The sequence below is a fragment of the Miniopterus schreibersii genome (genome assembly GCF_964146895.1).
Source record: "Miniopterus schreibersii genome assembly, chromosome: 5".
In the NCBI taxonomy this organism is placed as follows: domain Eukaryota; kingdom Metazoa; phylum Chordata; class Mammalia; order Chiroptera; family Miniopteridae; genus Miniopterus; species Miniopterus schreibersii.
In genome coordinates, this window is record NC_138106.1 from 48532405 (window position 1) to 48551033 (window position 18629).

The window sequence follows — 18629 nt, forward strand, 5'->3', positions numbered from 1 at the left end:
CTGACTTGGCTAGCCTCTCAGGAGCTAGAAACCATGTGCCCAGAAGGACAGTTGGGCATGTGGTTCTTTTAACAGCTACTTTGGCCTTGTCAAGGAACAGAACAGCTGGGGTAGATATGGCCTTTCTTCCTGGCTAGATATGGCTTTGGGCAAATCATCTCAGCCTCTCTGAGTCTTACTTTCCTCACCTACGAAAAGATAATACTCAATACTAATATTTACTGAACACTTAGTATTTAGAGGCAGTATCCTAAGCACCTTCTACATATTAACTAATGTTATTCTCGTAATAAATTTATAAGTTCCATATCTCCATTTTTTCAGGTGAAGAAATTGAGGCACATCAAGTGACTTTTTAAGATTATAAAGTTATTAGGTAGCAACTGGGATTTAAATCCAGCTAGTTTGGTTCTAGAGTCCAAGCTCTCAACCATTACTACCTCCTCAGGTGTAGGAGTCAGATTAGACAGTCTATCTATTAAGTTGTCTATTTCTAGTAACAACAAGTTAACTAGTGCAAAATTGAGGTTGAGAAAGTGGATATATTTTAAAAATAGCATGGTGGAGACATGTATAATGTTTGTGGCAACACAAGAGGCCATAATCAAAAAAGGGGCGAAAATCGAGTGACATTCAGATCTCCATGAAAGGCCTGTACTTTCCCACCCCGGGACTTTCCATTGTTTTGTATTTTTAATCAACTTTATTGAGGTATAACTTACATAAAATAAAATACACCCATTTGAAGAGTATCATTCTGAGTGTGAGCAAATGTATATGCCTGTGTAATCGCGATTACCGTCACACCAAAACGTACCCTGATGTCCCTTCCAAATCAGTCCCACCCCCACTTGCAACCACAGGCCACCGTGACCTGTTTTCTGTCACTAGAGGTAGGATATCATATAAATGGTACCATATAGTATGTACTCTTTTCTTTCCCTAATCTGGACATTTTTCATTCAGCATGATGTTTTTGTGATTCATCTCCGTTGTTGGGTGTCTTTCCTTTGCAGTTTACCTTTCCTCCAAGGAATAGATCCTTTCCAGAAATCCTATCCGGCCTTCAAGGCCCATCTTGAATAACATCTTTAATTTTCTTCTTTACTTCAAAACCTAGCCTGAATAGTGTTTCATCCTCACAGCAGGTATATAAAAAAAATCATATGAGTGTTGAATTTTTCAAGTCAAAAATTTCACCTTGTCCATTAATAATCAATTGTTTACTAAGTCACATCTCTAAGTTATCTCATTAGACATCTTTAATATTTCTTTTGCCATGGTCTCTTGCAAGTTTTGCATTTAAGTACCTAGTTTCCCTCATAATAGCTTGCATAACAGGGAAGGTGGAGATGGAAACCATTTCACCCTTAAAAGCAATGGTAAGGAGTCTTTAAATTGATAGTCATTGACACACAGGAAAGCAACACAAGCTACAAAAAAACTGAGATATTTCCCCCAGAGAAACCACTGTCCTTCTTTTAGAGTTTTAAAAGAAGCTAATAGTTCCAGTAAAAAAGAAATTTTATGAAATTTTACTTGAGATTATAATTCAGTATAACATGCTTCTAAATTATTTTATTTGGGGAAGAATGTGAGGAAAAAGAATAAATGAAGGGAAAGCGAAAGGGGGAAAAAGCTATTAGAATGACTTAAACATAGAAGATAATATAAAAACACAAAGAGACTGACAGGTTCACAAAGAACACTAAATATTGAGGAAGACACATACTAAAAAAGGTACAAAAATGTATAATATGCACACACTTAGATGGCCACATATTATCTTTTTTGTGGTAATATAGGGTGTCCCAAAAATGTATACACACACTTTGAATAATTATAAAGGCAGTGTTTATTAAAATACATTTCATTTTCAAAATTGAGCTATCAGCTGTTAAAGTGTGTACACATTTTTTGGGGACACCCTGTATTTCCATCTTGTGGCCTTTTAGGATATGTCCTCTAAAGGATTTTTTTTTTAATCTTCACTCAAGGATATGTTTTCCATTGCTTTTTAGAGAGTGGAAGGAAGAGAGAGAGAGAGAGAAACATTGATGTAAGAGAAACACATCAGTTGGTTGCCTCCCGCATGTGCTCTGACCGGGCTGGGGATCTCAGCCTGCAACCCTTCAGTCTGCGAGCCGACGCTCTAACCACTGAGCAAAACTGGCTAGAGCTTCCAAAGGATTTTAAAGTCAAACCGTTGCTCAGTATAAACATAAGAGGGAATCACCCCTTGGCATGGGTTAACCGAATTAAGCCAAGACTAGAGACTAGAAACCCTCCCCCTCTACTCTTGTCTAGGATCCCCAGCTCTTACACAGGGCACCACTTCCTAGCACAGAGGGAAAGTGGTAAGTGGTACAGGATGCACAAAGCACTCCCTTCACACAGACAAGGAGGGAGAGTTCACACAGATAAGGAGCCGATGGCTTCTTGCCCACTTCCTGTGCTAAGAGTGTAGGGAAAACCCTTGACCAGTTCTCTTCTCTAACTTCAGCCTTATTTTCTGGCTCCACCTCTCCACCTCCTTTGGCTCTCACTCCAATTCACTTCCCCTCTCCCAGCCCCCAACAGTACCAGCAGTTCCTGGAAAGATCAGTTTTGTTTGGCTTCTGTTATTACCATGGGTCTGTCGTCACGCATGCCTGTTTTTTTGTCTACCGAGTGGCTTGCGTATGATGGAGGAAAGTAGGAAGCATGTCTTGTGCACAATCATTCTGACAGAAAGGCGGCAGTTCCACACTTACTCACAAGATGTTCCATTCAAACTTAATGGTTGGGCGTGTGACCCGGGCTCTTCTAATCACAGCCTAGAATACCCTGACCACAGCGCTTGATTCAAGGTTGAACAATTCTCTGCAAAGGACTCTAGGTAGTGTTGTCAGGTCAGATCAACTAGCCTGCTGCTCATTTATTCATTTATTCTACACATATTCAGGTGCGAAGTGTTCTGGACACAGCGCTGAACAACACAAACATGGTTCTTGCTCTTACAAAGTAGTGCAATGGAGGAGTCAGAGTGAAAGAGCTGATGAGCAGCGTGAGGAGGGCTTGGGGTCTCCATGGAGGTGAGGAGGGAACTGTGTATTGTATGCTCATAAATTACCTGCTAGTGTTACTTTTAAGGTATATGAGTTAGTTGATTGATAAGTTTAGGGGGGAAAAGGTCAACAGAAGAAAATTGTAATTGTCAACTAAAGAGCTATGGAAGCTTGAGCTGGGTGTATAAATGGCAAAAATGAGGAAGAAAGAATGGTCAGAAAGTGTGTGTGGGGGAGTGTGATTTGAAAAGACTTTCAGGAGAAAGTGAATTTTGAAAAAGAGTTAAAATTTGAGGTGGACAATGATAGAGGAGACAAACACGGATGGCTCTTTGGGTGGGGGATAGTATGAAAGCAAAAATTCTATGCCAAAAGTAATTAGTGTCTTGTGGGGCAGTGCCAGGAAGGTTGGCTTATAAGAGAATTGAGAGAAGGTGAGGTGGTATTCCAGGCTGAGATTCTTGGATTGTATTGTACAGATTGCATGGGTGATAGGTTTCCATGTAGGTCTTAATAATGAGAGTGGATCATTGCTGGTCCATCTTCTGATAGACACATGGCCAAGATCTTAAATTCCAGAATGCTCACCCAACTGCCTGGGATCCTGAGGCTCAAAGGAGACATACAGCAACACACAAGACATTTTGGCCAACACTCACGTTATTCCTCCTTAGAGCTCTCGCCTTATTTTCCTGTTGGGTCTCCTGGGTGAATTGTGCCAGACTGTGTGTGAGCCAGGAGGTCGCATCATTACCTGTACTGGGGTCAGCTGAGGGGTCTGTGTAGAGGACTCTCTATTTTGGCTGTGTTGCTTCTCCTTCCTCCTACTTTTAGTAATAGCACCCTGATTTTACTTGGGGGATCTGTTCCCTGCCTTACTCTCAGCCTATGTTGTTTGGGAGGACTCCACTCCTAGCTTCAGGAGTGAATATGTGGCCCTGGACTGGCCAATCAACATGGATTTTGGGATTTTTACAGGAGATCATGGGAAGTAAGGAGAGCCCAGCAGTAAGGACTTTCTGAATCTGAAGCTGCTGCAGAGGCTGAAAACTGTTCATGCTGAGGAGTAAGGAAGAGAGATGTGGAGATGACAGCATCTAGTTGCACCTGAATATTTCTGAGCTTTTCAGTATTATGAGCTACTAATAATGTTACTTCCTCTGTTTAAGCCAGTTGGCTTTGGTTTTCTATAGTACGCAAGTAAAAGTCCATGTCTTGTCTATAGTCTGATTCTTGGCTTTTTTCTCATATGTCCCAGCTCTGATCTTGACCATCTGGATCTTATATCCTTGTCTGGGAGAGAATTCACTGAAGAGCAGAACTGTCACATTACCCCCTGGAAGCCTCCTTCCCTTCAACCCCACCCTAGGCTTTCAAAAGCTGGGTTCCTCTTTCCAGGGCACATGCAAGGGAAGGGAGAAAAGACAATCGTATTTACTCAAAGACTGTCCCTTTTCCTTCTTAAAACACCACAACTTAGCATCATGGCTCCTGAAGTCTTGTTGGTCTTTGACCTTCATTAGAGCCTCTCTTTCTTTGGCAGGATTGGGGTTGTGGGTGAGTGTAGTGCAAGGAAAGAAACTTTAAGGACCTCATAGAGATGAGAAACTTTAGCCAACAATGATGTCTGAGTCTAGACAATCATGCCTTATCCCCTGAGAATCTCTAAAATGGCTGACACAGGTTACACGTTCTTTGTTTCTCGGTATTTTTTCACAAGGATCTATGGTGGTTGGGTTCTGCATACAAAGCTATTTTAATTTTTTTTTTTGCCTAATTGATTGATTAATTAGAGGCATATTGAAATCCTACTATAATAATCACCATCTGTTTAGAGTTTAAAAATTTACAAATTGCTTTCACATATATCATCTCATTTCATCTTCAAAAAAACCTAGAGTGGAAAGTAGGCTAGAGATTAGGCCATTTTATAGGAGAAGAAGCTGTCTTAGAACAGTGGCTTGCCTAAGGAGATGCAGCTAGTAAATGGGGGAGCTAGAGCTGAAGTTGGAGGCTAGGTCATTCAACTCAAATTCAGGGACTCTTTCCCCCCACCCCCCTTGCCATCATGAGCTCTCTCCCTAGGTCAGTCTGGAACTGAGGAAAATAGGAAAAGTAGTGTAAAATATTATCTGATTTAAAAATCAAGGTACATTCATCTATCAATGGACACCCAGGTTGCTTCCATATCTTGGCTATTGTAAATAATGCTACAATGAGCATAGAGGTGCATATATCTTTTTGAATTAGTGTTTTTGTTTTCTTCAAATAAAGATGTGGTATATAATTATATGCAATGGATTGTTACTGAGCAATAAAAAAGAATGAAATCTTAACATTTGCAACAACATAGATGGACCAAGAGAGCATTATGAAAAGTGAAATGAGTCAGAACGAAAAAAACAAATGGTTTCAGTTATATGTGCAATCTAAAAAACACACAAAACCAACCAAACAAAGAAAACACAATAAAAATGGACTCATAGAAACAGAGATCAAACTGATGGTTGTCAGAGTGGAGACAAGGGGGGTGGGGGTGGGGGGAGGGGAGTGAGGGGATGGGTGAAAAGATGAAGGGGAATATAGTCAATAATAGTGTGGCAAGTTTACACCGGGACAGATGATTAGTAGACTTAGTGTGGTGATCACTTTGTATATAAGGCATACAAATGTTGAATCACTATATTGTATACCTGAAACTAATATAATATTGTACACCAACTATACTCAAATAAAATAAAATAAAATAAAAAATAAAAATACATATGCAAGACATGAATGGGTATGTAAGATGCAAATCAGGCCAGACTTATCTTCAGAAGTTCTAGGAAATGAAAATATTACGATGTCTCCTACATGTAATTAAAAAATACAAAACTAGACTAAACTATAAAATGAATGTTGGAATTCCACTTAAGTTCCGATTATTTTCTATTATAACTATTTCAGTGCTTCTTTTTGAAATATCCAATATCAAATCATTTTAAGGCAAGCTTTATCTGTGCCCTTGATTTGCTTGTGTCCTAAGCTTAGTTGGCCTGTTGGGTGATCCAGCATATTATATTCTGAGTAATATAATGGCAAAGTGGTGACTAAACACAGTAGCACTAGTTTTATGTCTGTTAGCATATGGAACATAATACATACTCAACAGATACTTGTTACTCACAGGGAACAGTGTCTTTAACTTAAAGCATCAGAAAAACATCCTCCACTCAGTACCAAATCTGTCCCAGGATATTAAAAAACTTTTAGGGCCATACTCTAGATTAGGGGTGGGGAACCTTTTTTCTGCCAAGGGTCATTTGGATATTTATAACATCCTTCACAGGCCATACAAAATTATCAACTTAAAAATTAGCTATGGAAAAAGCTCCTAGATTTATTGAACTTCGAGTTCTGCCTGTGGTTGCCTTGGCAGGGCCAGACCAAATGACTTCATGGGCCAAATGCGGCCTGCAGGCTGGATGTTCCCCACCCTTGCTCTAGATATTCTGAGTCTCTAGGCTAAAAGACAGTTGAACCAAGGCTAAAGGACAGATGAGCCAAGGCTTGAAACAGATAATCGAATTAAATTACTACCAATTGTTCAGAAGTCAGTTGCTCAGACATTTGAAAAGACAACTTGAATCCAAAGCTACATTTAGTGACCTTATTTAGATCTTGTCTTTGCAATAACCATTCTCTCGGTCTTGCCTGGATCAGCTCAGCTCTGCTTTTATGACACAGAGAACCGCTATCTAAGAGAAGGATGTACCTGCCAAGCCTCAACCTTCTTGATGTCGGCACAGGAGCCGTTGGTGAAGAGCCCTCTCCCAGGTAAGCAGGTGTATATATCTTGCAGGGCATGAGCAATGGAGTAGACGGCCAAGTAGACGTTGTAGGAAATCCGTAAGTGTGTATAGTCCATGTAAGGCGTCTCAACGCTGCTGAGGTTCTCGTTCCCTGTACAGAGGGGTCGGAAGGTAGTGGAGCCGTTGCTCATTCTGCCGCCTTCTTCTTCTTGGCCTCTCAGGAAGGTGTCCATGGGTAAAGGTCCTTTAGCACCTTCTTGGAGGTGGCAGTTAAAGGTTTCTTCCCAAAACTCCTTGGCAAAACCATTGTGGACAGACTTCCTGGGATGGACTTTCTGCAAGAATTCCCGGAAACCTGGGATCTGTCCGGCCTTCAGAGCGAATCCGATGGTGCCTCCCACCACGTGGAAGTACTCCGGCATGGCGATCAGGGAGGAGCTGGCCCAGGCCTCGCTGGCCAGCCAGATTCTGCCGGTGATATTGCGCCGGACGATCTCCTTGATGAGGGGTTCAAGGTCTGGGCCGCTGGAGAAAACGACGATGACTTTGGCCGTGGAATTCTGGATCACCTCTACCACCTGCTGGATCTCTTCCTCATCAGAGTACTGGGAGATGAGCTCACTGAAGTCTATGCAGATGTCCCGCTCCTCAGCTTCCTCTCGGAATTTCTCAATCCCCGGCCGGCCGTAGTCGTCATCGGCTGCAATTGTGCCCACCCAGTTCCAGCGGAAATGCTCGATAATGTCTGCCATGGCGGTGGCCTGGTGCTCGTCGTTGGGGATGGTCCGGAGAAAGGACTTGAACTGATTCTTATTGCTCAGGAGTCTGCTAGAGGAGGCGTAACTGACCTGGAAAGAATCGGAACAGAGTGAGTGAGGAGTGAGTGGGGTGATGGGTGAGCCTCAAGGCTGTGTGGAGGTGGCTTGCTGAGCATTTATTAATAACGTTTATCAAATGTTGTTCTCTGCAGACACGAAGGAAGGGTGGGGACAACCAGAATCTGTTCCTCTCCAGTGTGAGCATCCAAGCGCCTGTCAGGCTATCGGGGAACATTCTAATACCCAGGGGATGGGTCTTCACAATGCTGCCTTCAAAAATGGATCTGGTCATAAAGTCAACCCACCCACAGTAGGATCTATTTATTCTTTCGAGGAGAGAGTTCGTGCACGGGTCCATAGTTTCCCCTCACCTCCTCTGTGCTGCCTCATTGATTATACTATGCCCATGCACGTATCTCCTGCCTGTTGGGTCCAGGTTCTCATCTGGACATTTTAGCTTCCCCTTTACTGTGATGAACACTTTGTCCATGACTCACTTCTACAAGGTATAAGTTCCCTCTGGGTTATGAACCTAAATCTCTTCAGAGGAGCCCCAAGGGATTCCCCTTTCCTAGTCTGCCTAGTTTCTCTCTTCCCATCGGTCTCCAGCTATTCACTCTCTTCCCTCCCCTACTCCGCCCCTTCCCGCAATACTTTAGATAAAAGTACCCTCAACTGCAGTCATTTCTAAGAATTGTTTATCTTCTAGGCTCAATTAGCCATTAGGTTTATTAGGCTCAATTCCTCTGCACCACAATAACAATGATGAACATCATTAAATATAGTCAGAAAAACATCCTTTCCTTTCCTGGCTTCTCAGTGGGTTCAAGCACCATCCAGAACCCCTTCCTCTCTTCATTTCAGGTGATGGCTGAGGCCTCCTGACAGGTTTTTGATGTGGGTCTCTGAAACCTAGAGAGGCTGAAAAGGAACCCTGGAGAAGCTGCATGCTGTGTTTCCACTTCCTTAGAAATAGCCAGTTCTACATTTGAGCATGGGTGTGGGCCACCAAAGGAAAAAAGCCTTTCCTTTGACAGTAAAAGATCACTGCCTGAAGAAGTATCTGAATATCACATAAAGCATTCATTGATGCAGAGCCTCCCCCATTTTTTTTTTTTTTTTTTTACCTTGTGGCAAACAAAGAAAATGGGATTAATGGGAGAGGCTGACCAGCCCTGGAGGTGCTCTGACCATCCCAAACGCTGGCAGGCTTTGGCTCATCTGTAGCACTCCTGTGTGTCTTGGCTCACCAGTTAGGAAGTTCCAAGTTACTGGACAATTTCTTCTGACCACCAAAGCATTTTTATACTTAATGGAATTTTTTCTAGGTAATGAGGGGTATTTAATATCACTTGTTCTCCAGTTTTCTAGAGAGATTTTGATACTTCTTAAGAATATGAAGTTTAAGAAATTTGGGGGAATGTCCTTTTCAATATTTATCACCAACTGAAACAATTAATTTTATATGTTCAGTGTTTTAAAATGAATTTTTTCAATATGTTCCTTCTTATCAATGAATAGTTTCTACATCAAAAACATAAAAGGCATTGGTCTAGGAAAGAGCTGGGCCAACCTTGCTAAAAGGCAGGCATTTTTATTTTAATAAGAACTTTGAATTTGAAAGTTATAATATAAAACTGACAATTTTTTTTCTTTGATCAGAATAAGCCTCTTCTTGCTGAACTATGGGAGTTAATGAGATAGGCAGTTAGATTAAATAATTTGTTGAGATGTTACTGTTTTTAAGAGAGCTCTATTTGCAGACCCAATCAACAGGCTTCTGAATCAAGTTTTTACAAATGAAAAACCTACTTGGGCATTTTGTAAATCCATCCATTATTGCTTACTTCTTGATTTTTTGAAAACTGGGCCAAAAAGGATTTTAAAGTTATAAAAATGAAAAACAAAAATATCCCCCATGTGTATGTTTCTCTTAAAAAATGCATTCCTAACATTTGTCCAGTTTGGGGATAAACACCACTTTGTACCACCTCCCACCAAAAGCCCTTAAAGACACACAAATTTTTTTTATTGTGAGAGGGGAGAATTTCACGGATGATTCACTAAACTGTTCTAACCATGACGCATTATGGTAGAACAGTTCAGCTAGTCTGCTTGTTCCATCCACTTGGTGGCGTGAGTGGCATAGAAATACCACTGACCTCACCCTGCAGAGCAGTGGTTCACTCTGCACATTAGAATTGCCTCGGAAGCTTTCCAAACTCCCAGCACCCAAGCTACATCTCATATCAATGAAACCAGGATCTCTGGGGAATAAGACCCAGGCATTGGTAGTTTTAACTCTCCCTAAGCAATTCCAATATTCAGCCACGGCGGAGAACCACTGCTGTAGACACACTTACATTGGTTTGACTGATAATCTTTACAGTCTTTTCAGCACTATTAAAATTCAAATTCAATTTAACCTTATCTTTCATTCAAACCACAAAAAAATCAAAACCTTTCCCTTCATTTTCTTTCTTGATGACAATTACATCTTATACCTGTTGGCCATGGGATAACGACAACCTACTTTAACTGTGTATTGAAAATAATTCTGCCCCATATGTGAGATTGACAAGACGCATATTTGCATCTTGCCCACCACATTAACTGGTGTGGGCTTTGTTAGATCATTTTAGCACAGAAGTTACAGAGCCAGGGCTTCCCCATGGGAAACACCTTTAATTCCCTGAAGTAAGGATTTGGGAAATGATGATGAGACTTTCTCAGTTGTCACGTGTATATAAAGGGATAATGGCTATCACTCAGCAAACAAAGACCTCACAATGTAGAGATGTGCATTTATCAAGGGTACTTTATAAATTTTAAATATTAGACAGCAAAGAAGCCCACAAAAAACTGAAATTTGATTTCTTAAATGTGACTCATAATTTAATTTAAAAATTGATATAATAAGGAATGTATCATAATTGAGCTGATTCTCCCATCCATGGACATTTAGGTTGTTTCCAATTTTTCACTATTATAAAGTGATGTCATAGATGCAGAAATATTTGCATGAAAAAAGGTCTGCTCTATAGCGTTAAGGGGTAAAAATCTATAGCGTTAAGGTTATAAAATGGCATTTAGAGTTTGCTGTCTCTTTATTTTTATTTTTGGTGAAAAAGTATGCATCTTTGAACAAATGTTTATCAAAGCACTTGTTTCAGTCAATGTGCAATTCCTTGGAAATGCAGACATCTCCCCACCTAGGCTGACTTCCTGCAGGGTGGAGGTGCTTCTTCATACACACTCTATAAATAGTTGTTGAATGAAATAGAATATTTTCCATCTCTAGGATGTGCAACATAGCAAGTAAATTTTCCTGTTTTGTGAGCAAATATGCTTTGTTTCCCTCTGGGCTAAATTTTCAACCAGATGGTTGAGAGGCTGAGCTGTTTAAGGGCACAGGGTTAGGGACATATTTGGGGTTTGAAAGGCTGGGTTTACAGCATATGGCCTCATTCCTTTTAGTCAAGGCAGAAGAAAGGTCATTTACCAAAGGAATGGAGTGGAAAATAGAGAACTGAATACTTTGGGGGGGGGGGTAGTTTTAATCAAGGTATAAAAATAAATAAAAGGCATATAAAAAGTTTTATATAAGGTATATTTAAATGAATTTTGGAAGAGTTGTGAAGCTCTAGTTGATGTTTAACATTGGGGGACTCAGAAATACCAAATGGTCTTGATCCAGTGTCCCAACTAATTAAAAGGTCTTTAGTGCCCATGCAAAGCCAGAGATAGGAAAAGAGCAAACTGTTTGGACACTGGGCATGGCAGTCCCCCAAGCCTGGCTGTCCTGACCCCGTCCCACACTGCCCACCTACGAAGGCCTGGGTACCTGGGGAATGTAGAAGAGCCCCAGCAGGTTTGCCACCGCCGTGGAGATGCCGGAGCCAGTGGCCCCCACCACTGCAATGGTAGAGGGGATGTGCTGCGAGCAGTTGCAGAACTCATCAAGGTTCAAAGAATCAATCTTGTTCTGGGCCACAAAACTCAGAGTGGCCTCCAAGGCTTTAGAAACAGTGTTGCAAGTGTCGAATATCCTGTATCCCAGCGTCATGTTGGGAAGAAGGGCCGGGCTGCTGTTTATTTCCTCCACGGCAAATATCATAGCTTGTAACCAGCGAAAGCCCCGGAAATTATACCTGGAAGAAAGAAGAAATGGAAGAAAACAGAAGGCTTTCTGCTCACCTTCTTTAGAGTAAGGACTGGGCAAAGCTGGGCTGGAATCATGGCTCTGTCACTCTTTGGTTTCAGGAGGTCGTGTTCTTTGAGACTCAGGGCCTCTCTGTACGTGGGGATAACACCTACCCCATAGGGTTCTCGGCATGGCTCTCACAGGGAGCAATAAGAATGAAGACTGTTATTGGTAACAGAATGAATAATCTATACCTGACTCATCCAGCAAAGAATTTGAGGTACAGTAGTAATAAAGATATTTAAAAAGAAAAAGGAGTAGGGGGGGAAAATAGATCAGGATTTTAGTATGTGGGAGCCCAAGGATAACCTCAAATTTGCAAAGTCACAAATTCAGACCATGACAGCCCTGGAAGTCAAATGGAAAAGGGGAATGAGTGAGCTCATCTTTGTAAACAAACAAACAAGCAAATACTATGCATAAGAAGGCTGTTCACGAACAGTGGTTATTTCTGGGTGGTGGAATATGAGTTTTTAAATTGTGTGCTTTTGGTTTATTTATACTTCCTATTTAAAAAAAAAAAAATGAGCATGGGTTGCTTTCAAACGGCATTGTTTTAAATAAAAATCAAGCAAATTAACACAGAGAAATAGGGTCAGTGACATAGTTTTACTCTCCAAAGACTTGGCTCAGAGTGAGGGCTTGATAAATGTGCTGAATCAGTGTGTCAGTGCCCCCAACAACTCTGCAGGTTGTCTCTTTACACCGTGGGTTGTCCTACTTGAACTCAATGACAGGAAGTGAGAAATACAATCTGTTCTATCCCACTGTATTGTTTAGGGTGCTAAAGGTCCCGAGCTAACTTTTAATGTGATGTTTTCTTGTAATCATTTTCTTTATGGTTCTGTTACTTAATTATTTGTTTAAAACCTGCAAAGTTATGAAGAGATATTATAGAATTTTTGGCTACATAAAACATTTATACTGCTAAGCTAATTTTGCTCTTGTTTAATATAATGAAAATATATATTATTTAAGGTCAAGCTTCTCGCTTGCCCTTAGGTATGCATGTGGCACATGCACAACTCTGTCCAGCAAGGTACAGCAAAGGGATATCTGTCCACATGGGTTATGTGAAGGACAGAATCAGGTCAGTGAAATTCTGCATTTAGTTTTTCTGCTTTCATAAGAAAAATGTGAAAATGTTATCAAATTTGTGAGCTCTTATTAGAACATAAACAGAAATCCAGTTTTGTTGGAATAATACTAGTTTTCATTTTAATTTCCCAGCTACTAGGAAGACCAAGGATCACTTTTGGAAGTTGCAATTCTCAGAAAGAATGTATTATTCTCATAGAAGATGGGTCAAGATTTGGGGTGCAGTAATGGTCTCTGCTGTCCAGATGAAAGAAAATGATACACAGCCCACTGTACTCTGCAAATCTTATTTGAGGGAATCGTGCCTTGTTTTAGGTGCCATATCCTAAAAGAGCCATAATAAATTAGGGAGCATCAGATGGAAGACAATCACAATGGTGAAGGGTCTGGAAAGCATGTCACAAAGTAACTATTTAGAAAACTGAGACTGTTTGGCCTGGAAAAGAAATGATTCAGAGAGATATATGAGCTGAATTCACATGGCTGAAAAGAGTCCAGTCAAATTAGGTGGATTCTGTGCTTCTCCATCTGTGTTAGCAGGGGAATTTTAGCTTTCTCTGAGAAAGACTTTCTAATGGGAGTGGTCCCAAAATGCTATGGGCTTCATTTTGAAGATGCCTGGGTCATGCCAACCACTGAGGTTTTCTTCTACTCTAAAAGTCTTTAAGAAAATAGGAGTGACACAGGCAACACTAAGCTATTACTGACCATTGGGGCACTTAAGGTCAATTGGAGATACTACTACTCAGGTTTGCTAGACCTACAATAAATTTCCATCTAGGTACTTAGTCTTGCATTAAGCAACGCTGCTGCCAGGTGAATGTTCAATGATGGCTTGGTTCCCAAGTGACCAGGCATATATTCCAACAGACTATAGATTTTTCTACTCAGTATCATCGACATTTTACTTTTGAAAAAATTTCTTTAGAAAATTCGAGGTAAGGGGTATAATAAGTTTCAGGATGAATACCAATCACTGTTTTTGAAAAGAGACCCGAGTTTGAAAAAATTGTTTTGGGTTTGGTACAGCTTTTCTCCAGCCCCCCAGAAGAGAAGAGACTCTTTGACTTGGTTTCTTCTCTTACCTGATACATTCCACAGACTCTGGCCTTGACTTTAAATCTTGATCTTTGGCTGCTACTCCAAAATGAATAGGAAAGAGCCCCCCAAGGATAATGTCCCCTTTCTTCTGGGCTCGCTGGTCGGGCCCATAGGCAGAAGTGCACCAGGTAAATGCCAAGAGGATTAAGCAGCAGCTATAAAGCGCCATAGTTCTGCTTCTACTCCAGGAAGAGAGATGAGAAGTGCTGGAGGTTTGGAGACTCCAAGAACTTTCCCCCTTGGCGCAGTTCACTCCCTGCAGTGGGGACACATGTCTACAGAGCGATTAATAACAGAATGGAAGTCGTGGCGTTTGAATTTCCATTTCTGCTTTCTCCATTGCAGACTAGTGAGGTGGATGGCCCTGGAGCCTTTGGAAGCCACATCATGTAGAGACTGTCTGTGATCCTTTCTGAAAGAAAAGAGAGATGAACTGAATTCAGCTAAGCCTAAATGCCATCGTGTTATGGTGACTGCAACAGAGGTGGCTCAGAATTTCTATGTAGAGAAGCTGAAGGGTAGCGGGTGGGGAAGGCATGGCTCAGAGTCTCATTTTCATAGCAGTTCATGTAAGATACAGAAAACTTTAATTGCTCATGTGGGAGAAGGAATGTGAGGGCCACATTTTAAAGAGGCCATTGATAAGCTAAGGCCTCCGCTGATGTTGCCGCTGGATTTTAATCCATTTATTCTTCTGTGTAAATAATGCATAGAATTGGCAATTTCCTGTATAATAATGATATTATTAATGATACTTTATTCAGCACATATGTTCTTATAGAAAATATAGAATGAGTCATATTTAAGTTTACATCTGATTTTAAATCAAACAAAAATGTCAGAAAAGGCCAGTTATTTTTTTTATCTTCACCCAAGGATATTTTGTTCATTGCTTGTTTCAGAGAAAGAGAGAGGAACATCGATGTGAGAGAGACACATCCCCTGGAATGGGCAGGGGATCGAGCCTGCAACCAAGGTATGTGCCCTTGACCGGAATTGAACCAGGGACTCTTCAGTCCCTGGGCTGATGCTCTAATCACTGAGCCAAACAGGCTAGGGCAAGGCCAGTTATTCTTTATTTATTATGAGGGCCACCTTTTTTTGTGCCTCATCACAGGTCTCTGGTTACAATTTATAATATGACACTCCATAAACCTTTGAAGAATAGTTCTTGAAAAAGATGCAGATAAAACAAGGGTCTGGATGTGTTCTACAAAGGTCGACAGCTGGGTGCCTTCGCATGGCTCTCCTAGTAGGAGCTCTCTGCTCTTCTCATTCTACACTCTGTGTCATCCAGTCTGTGGGTCAATTAACAATTACATGTTGATGTCAGCTAACTATACAGCCTCTCCTGAGTTTCAGGCCCAAGTATACAACCATTAGCTGGACATCTGCCCTTGAACGTCCCACAGGTGCTTTCAACTTGACAGGCTCTAAACCCACCTTCCTCCCAAACTTGTCCCTCTACCATTGTCTCTCTCAACAAATGACGTGCCATCCACAAAGACACAAAATGAGAAGTCATCCTTGCTTCCTCCCTCTTCCCATCATTGTCCTTCATATTCAAATAAGCACCAAGTCTTGTAGATTCCACTTCCTAAATCTCTCTGGAATCCATCCACTCCTTCCCATTTCCAAGGCCATGTTAAGTCCACCAACATTTCTTACTTGGATTTCTGCAACTATTTCCCAACCAGCCTTCCCTCCTCCAGGCTTGCTCCTTTGCAATCCACTGTTGCAAATCTTTGGTAGCCACGGAACAAGTGGTTTGGAGTACAGGCTCTGGAGTTAAACCTGGCTTTGAATCACAGTTCCACTATTTCCTAACTCGACTTTGGGCAAGTCACTTAACCTCTGTGATCTCAATAAAATAATGCATGGAGATCCATTAGCACACCATAACTAGTAAACTCACAGAAAATGGCAGCTGTAATGAGCACCTCCCAGCTTCACTCTTGCTAGTCTTCCCGTTGAACTCCACACTCCAGCCATAGTGAATTTTCTTCAGATCCTCAAGTACACCAGACTTCTTCTTTTAAATCCCCCAGACCTCATACATGTTGCTCCCCCTGTTTGTCCCTCTGGCCTAAACTTTGTCTGGAAAACATCTGCTTATCTTTCAGCTTTTGGATGGCATGGCTGATGGGTAGCAGGTGGGGAAGGCATGGTGAGTTGTGGGGCCTTTGTGTAAATGGAGAAAAGAACTCCTCTGGGGCAGGCACAGTCTTGGGCCAATGTGAACCTACAGCCTGGGGAGTGGAACACAGGTTGGATTTCCACCTATGCCAACACCTCAGTTGTGCAGTAAGCAACTTATAGGACTCTTCAAGAAGGCCTTCCCTGAACCCTCAGCCCAGGTAGGTCTACCTGTTATATAGTCCTTTACATCTTGGAATTCCTTTCTTGAAAGATTCATCACATTTTGTTATAATTATATGCATAAATGTCTGATTCCAGAGTCCAAGCTCTTAACCATTGCCATATGTTGCTCTTTGCCTCTTAAGATCCCTACTTCCTCCAACAGCCATTCTAGAAGAAGATACTGAGCCCCCATGGAAGGAACACCACAGCAGATACTCAGCATTCACGGAAGGGCCTCCAATAATGTCTGAACATCCGTAACAGTCCTGGTTCTCTAACTCCAGTCGTGCTTTTAGATTTTTTGGCTTCATTCCTTGGACTTTGGTCATACATTTAATAAGCACATGTGCTAAGTCCTGGGAATATAAGGTAACAAACACACGCCCGTTCCCTGCCCTCAGGAAATCCTAGTCCAGGGGGCAGCACACTGGTGTAGAGGATCACACTTTACCCCAACATCTGGAAGTGAGAAAAAATACTTAAACTTTGTTTTCAATGGCTAAATTCAACTTTTCTCTCCAGTACTTAGCACAGTATGTGCAATAGTAACTGCTAAATAAATGTTTGTATGAATGCATTTTAAAAAAAGCACTTTGGAAGGAAATAGAAACTAACATTTACTGAACTGGTCATGAGGTCAGGTCCTTTAAACATTCAATGTATTTTAAACTTCACAACTATAAAGAGAGCAATAAGCAATTCTACTTTCCAGTTGGGGGAATAGATTCTCCAAATAGTCAGCTTACTCAAGTGAGAAATTCTGACATTGAATTAATAATGCCTTAAGAACTCAATTTTAAGGAGTCCTGTGTAGTGTACTGAATTAGGAGAGGGAACATTATAACTAAGTCACTAAGACCTGTTAACTTTTTCCTGTGAAAGATTAACTACTTAGATAAGTTTATTAACTTCATTAGTCCACTCAAGAGAAAATTCATGGCAGGAAATAATAGGTGAAGGAGAAATTTCAGGTCAATTTGCAGTAGTTAACTCCACACCAACCTAATGTAGTCTCCAAACCACTCTTTTTAGTCCCATTACCAGGGTCTAATTTGCTTTCAAAGCTGAGAATGATTCTGGATCCTCCCTCTCACCCTACTGGGGTTTTCTCAGTGGTTAGAGCCTCAGCCCCTGGACTGAAGGATCCCGGTTCGATTCTGGCCAAGGACACAAACCTTGGTTGCAGGCTCAATCCTGGCCCTGGTTGGGGCTCATGAAGGGGGCAATCAATTGATGTGTCTCTCTCACATTGATGTCTCTCTCTCTCCCCCCCTTCCATTCTCTCTGAAAAGCAATCAAAAAATATCCTCAGATGACGGTTAAAAAAAAAATTAAAAAAAAAGATCCTCCCTCTCCCTTTCCTCCAATATCCAATCACCTCGTCTATCTATTCTACCATCTCTTTCCACTCTGCCTTCCCTCTTCCATTCCTTTTCTCACTGCATCACCCCCACCCCAACTTCCTTGTTGCAAAAGCTTTTTTTACTTTCTACTTCACTCCTCCCACCTTCTAGATATGGACCACCAGAGCAGTACCAAGCATGAGTGTAATACAGCGGATAAACAATTAGAACTCATCATTGTCACCTCAGCCTACAAAAATTAGAATGCAAAAGTTGGTTTTTTTTTAAAAAAAAACATACCTTTATTGATTTCAGAGAGGGAAAAGGAGGGGGAGAGAGAGAGACAGAAACATCAATGATGAGAGAGTCATTCATTGAGCCCGCAACCCGGGCACGTGCCCTGACCGGGAATCAAACCCCGATCGCCTGGATCCTAGGTCAACGCTCAACCGCTGAGCCACGCCCGGCCGGGCTAGAATGTAGAGGTTCTTGAATAATCACTAACACTTCCGTTTTAGTATCTGTGATAGACTTTTAATTGTATCCCTCACATCTATACTCCTTTTGTGCCACAGTAAAATAGTTTTTAGCTGGACAAGTGGTTGCTGAAAATAAAAAGGAGTTAGGGAAAAGTTAACAGGTCTTAGTGACTTAGTTATAATGTTCCCTCTCCTAATTCAGTACACTACACAGGGCTCCTTAACTTCCCCCAACTTCTTGTATAATAATGTGTGGTCATAGGACTAAGTTTGGGCCAGTGGGATGTAAGCTGAAGTGCCCCATGGCAGTTTCCAGGAAACTTGGCTTAAGAGAGAGTTGGTGTTGGTCATTTGTCCCCTCACCCCCCCTTCCTCCATTCTGCT

General features: G+C 41.4%; 1 protein-coding gene across 1 annotated transcript in view; it reads right to left on the bottom strand.

Annotated features, from left to right (window-relative positions):
* CASR (calcium sensing receptor) overlaps positions 1-18629 on the bottom strand; it is a gene marked incomplete at its 3' end in the record, with an annotated part of 74075 nt that overhangs the window by 15248 nt on the left and 40198 nt on the right. The window contains exons 2-4 of the mRNA XM_081138036.1: positions 14047-14474; positions 11504-11810; positions 6805-7689 (exon numbers count right to left, since the gene is read on the bottom strand). Of these exons, the coding sequence (XP_080994162.1) occupies positions 6805-7689; positions 11504-11810; positions 14047-14231 (1377 nt within the window). The 5' untranslated portion in view covers positions 14232-14474. The remainder of the gene's footprint in view (positions 1-6804; positions 7690-11503; positions 11811-14046; positions 14475-18629) is intronic.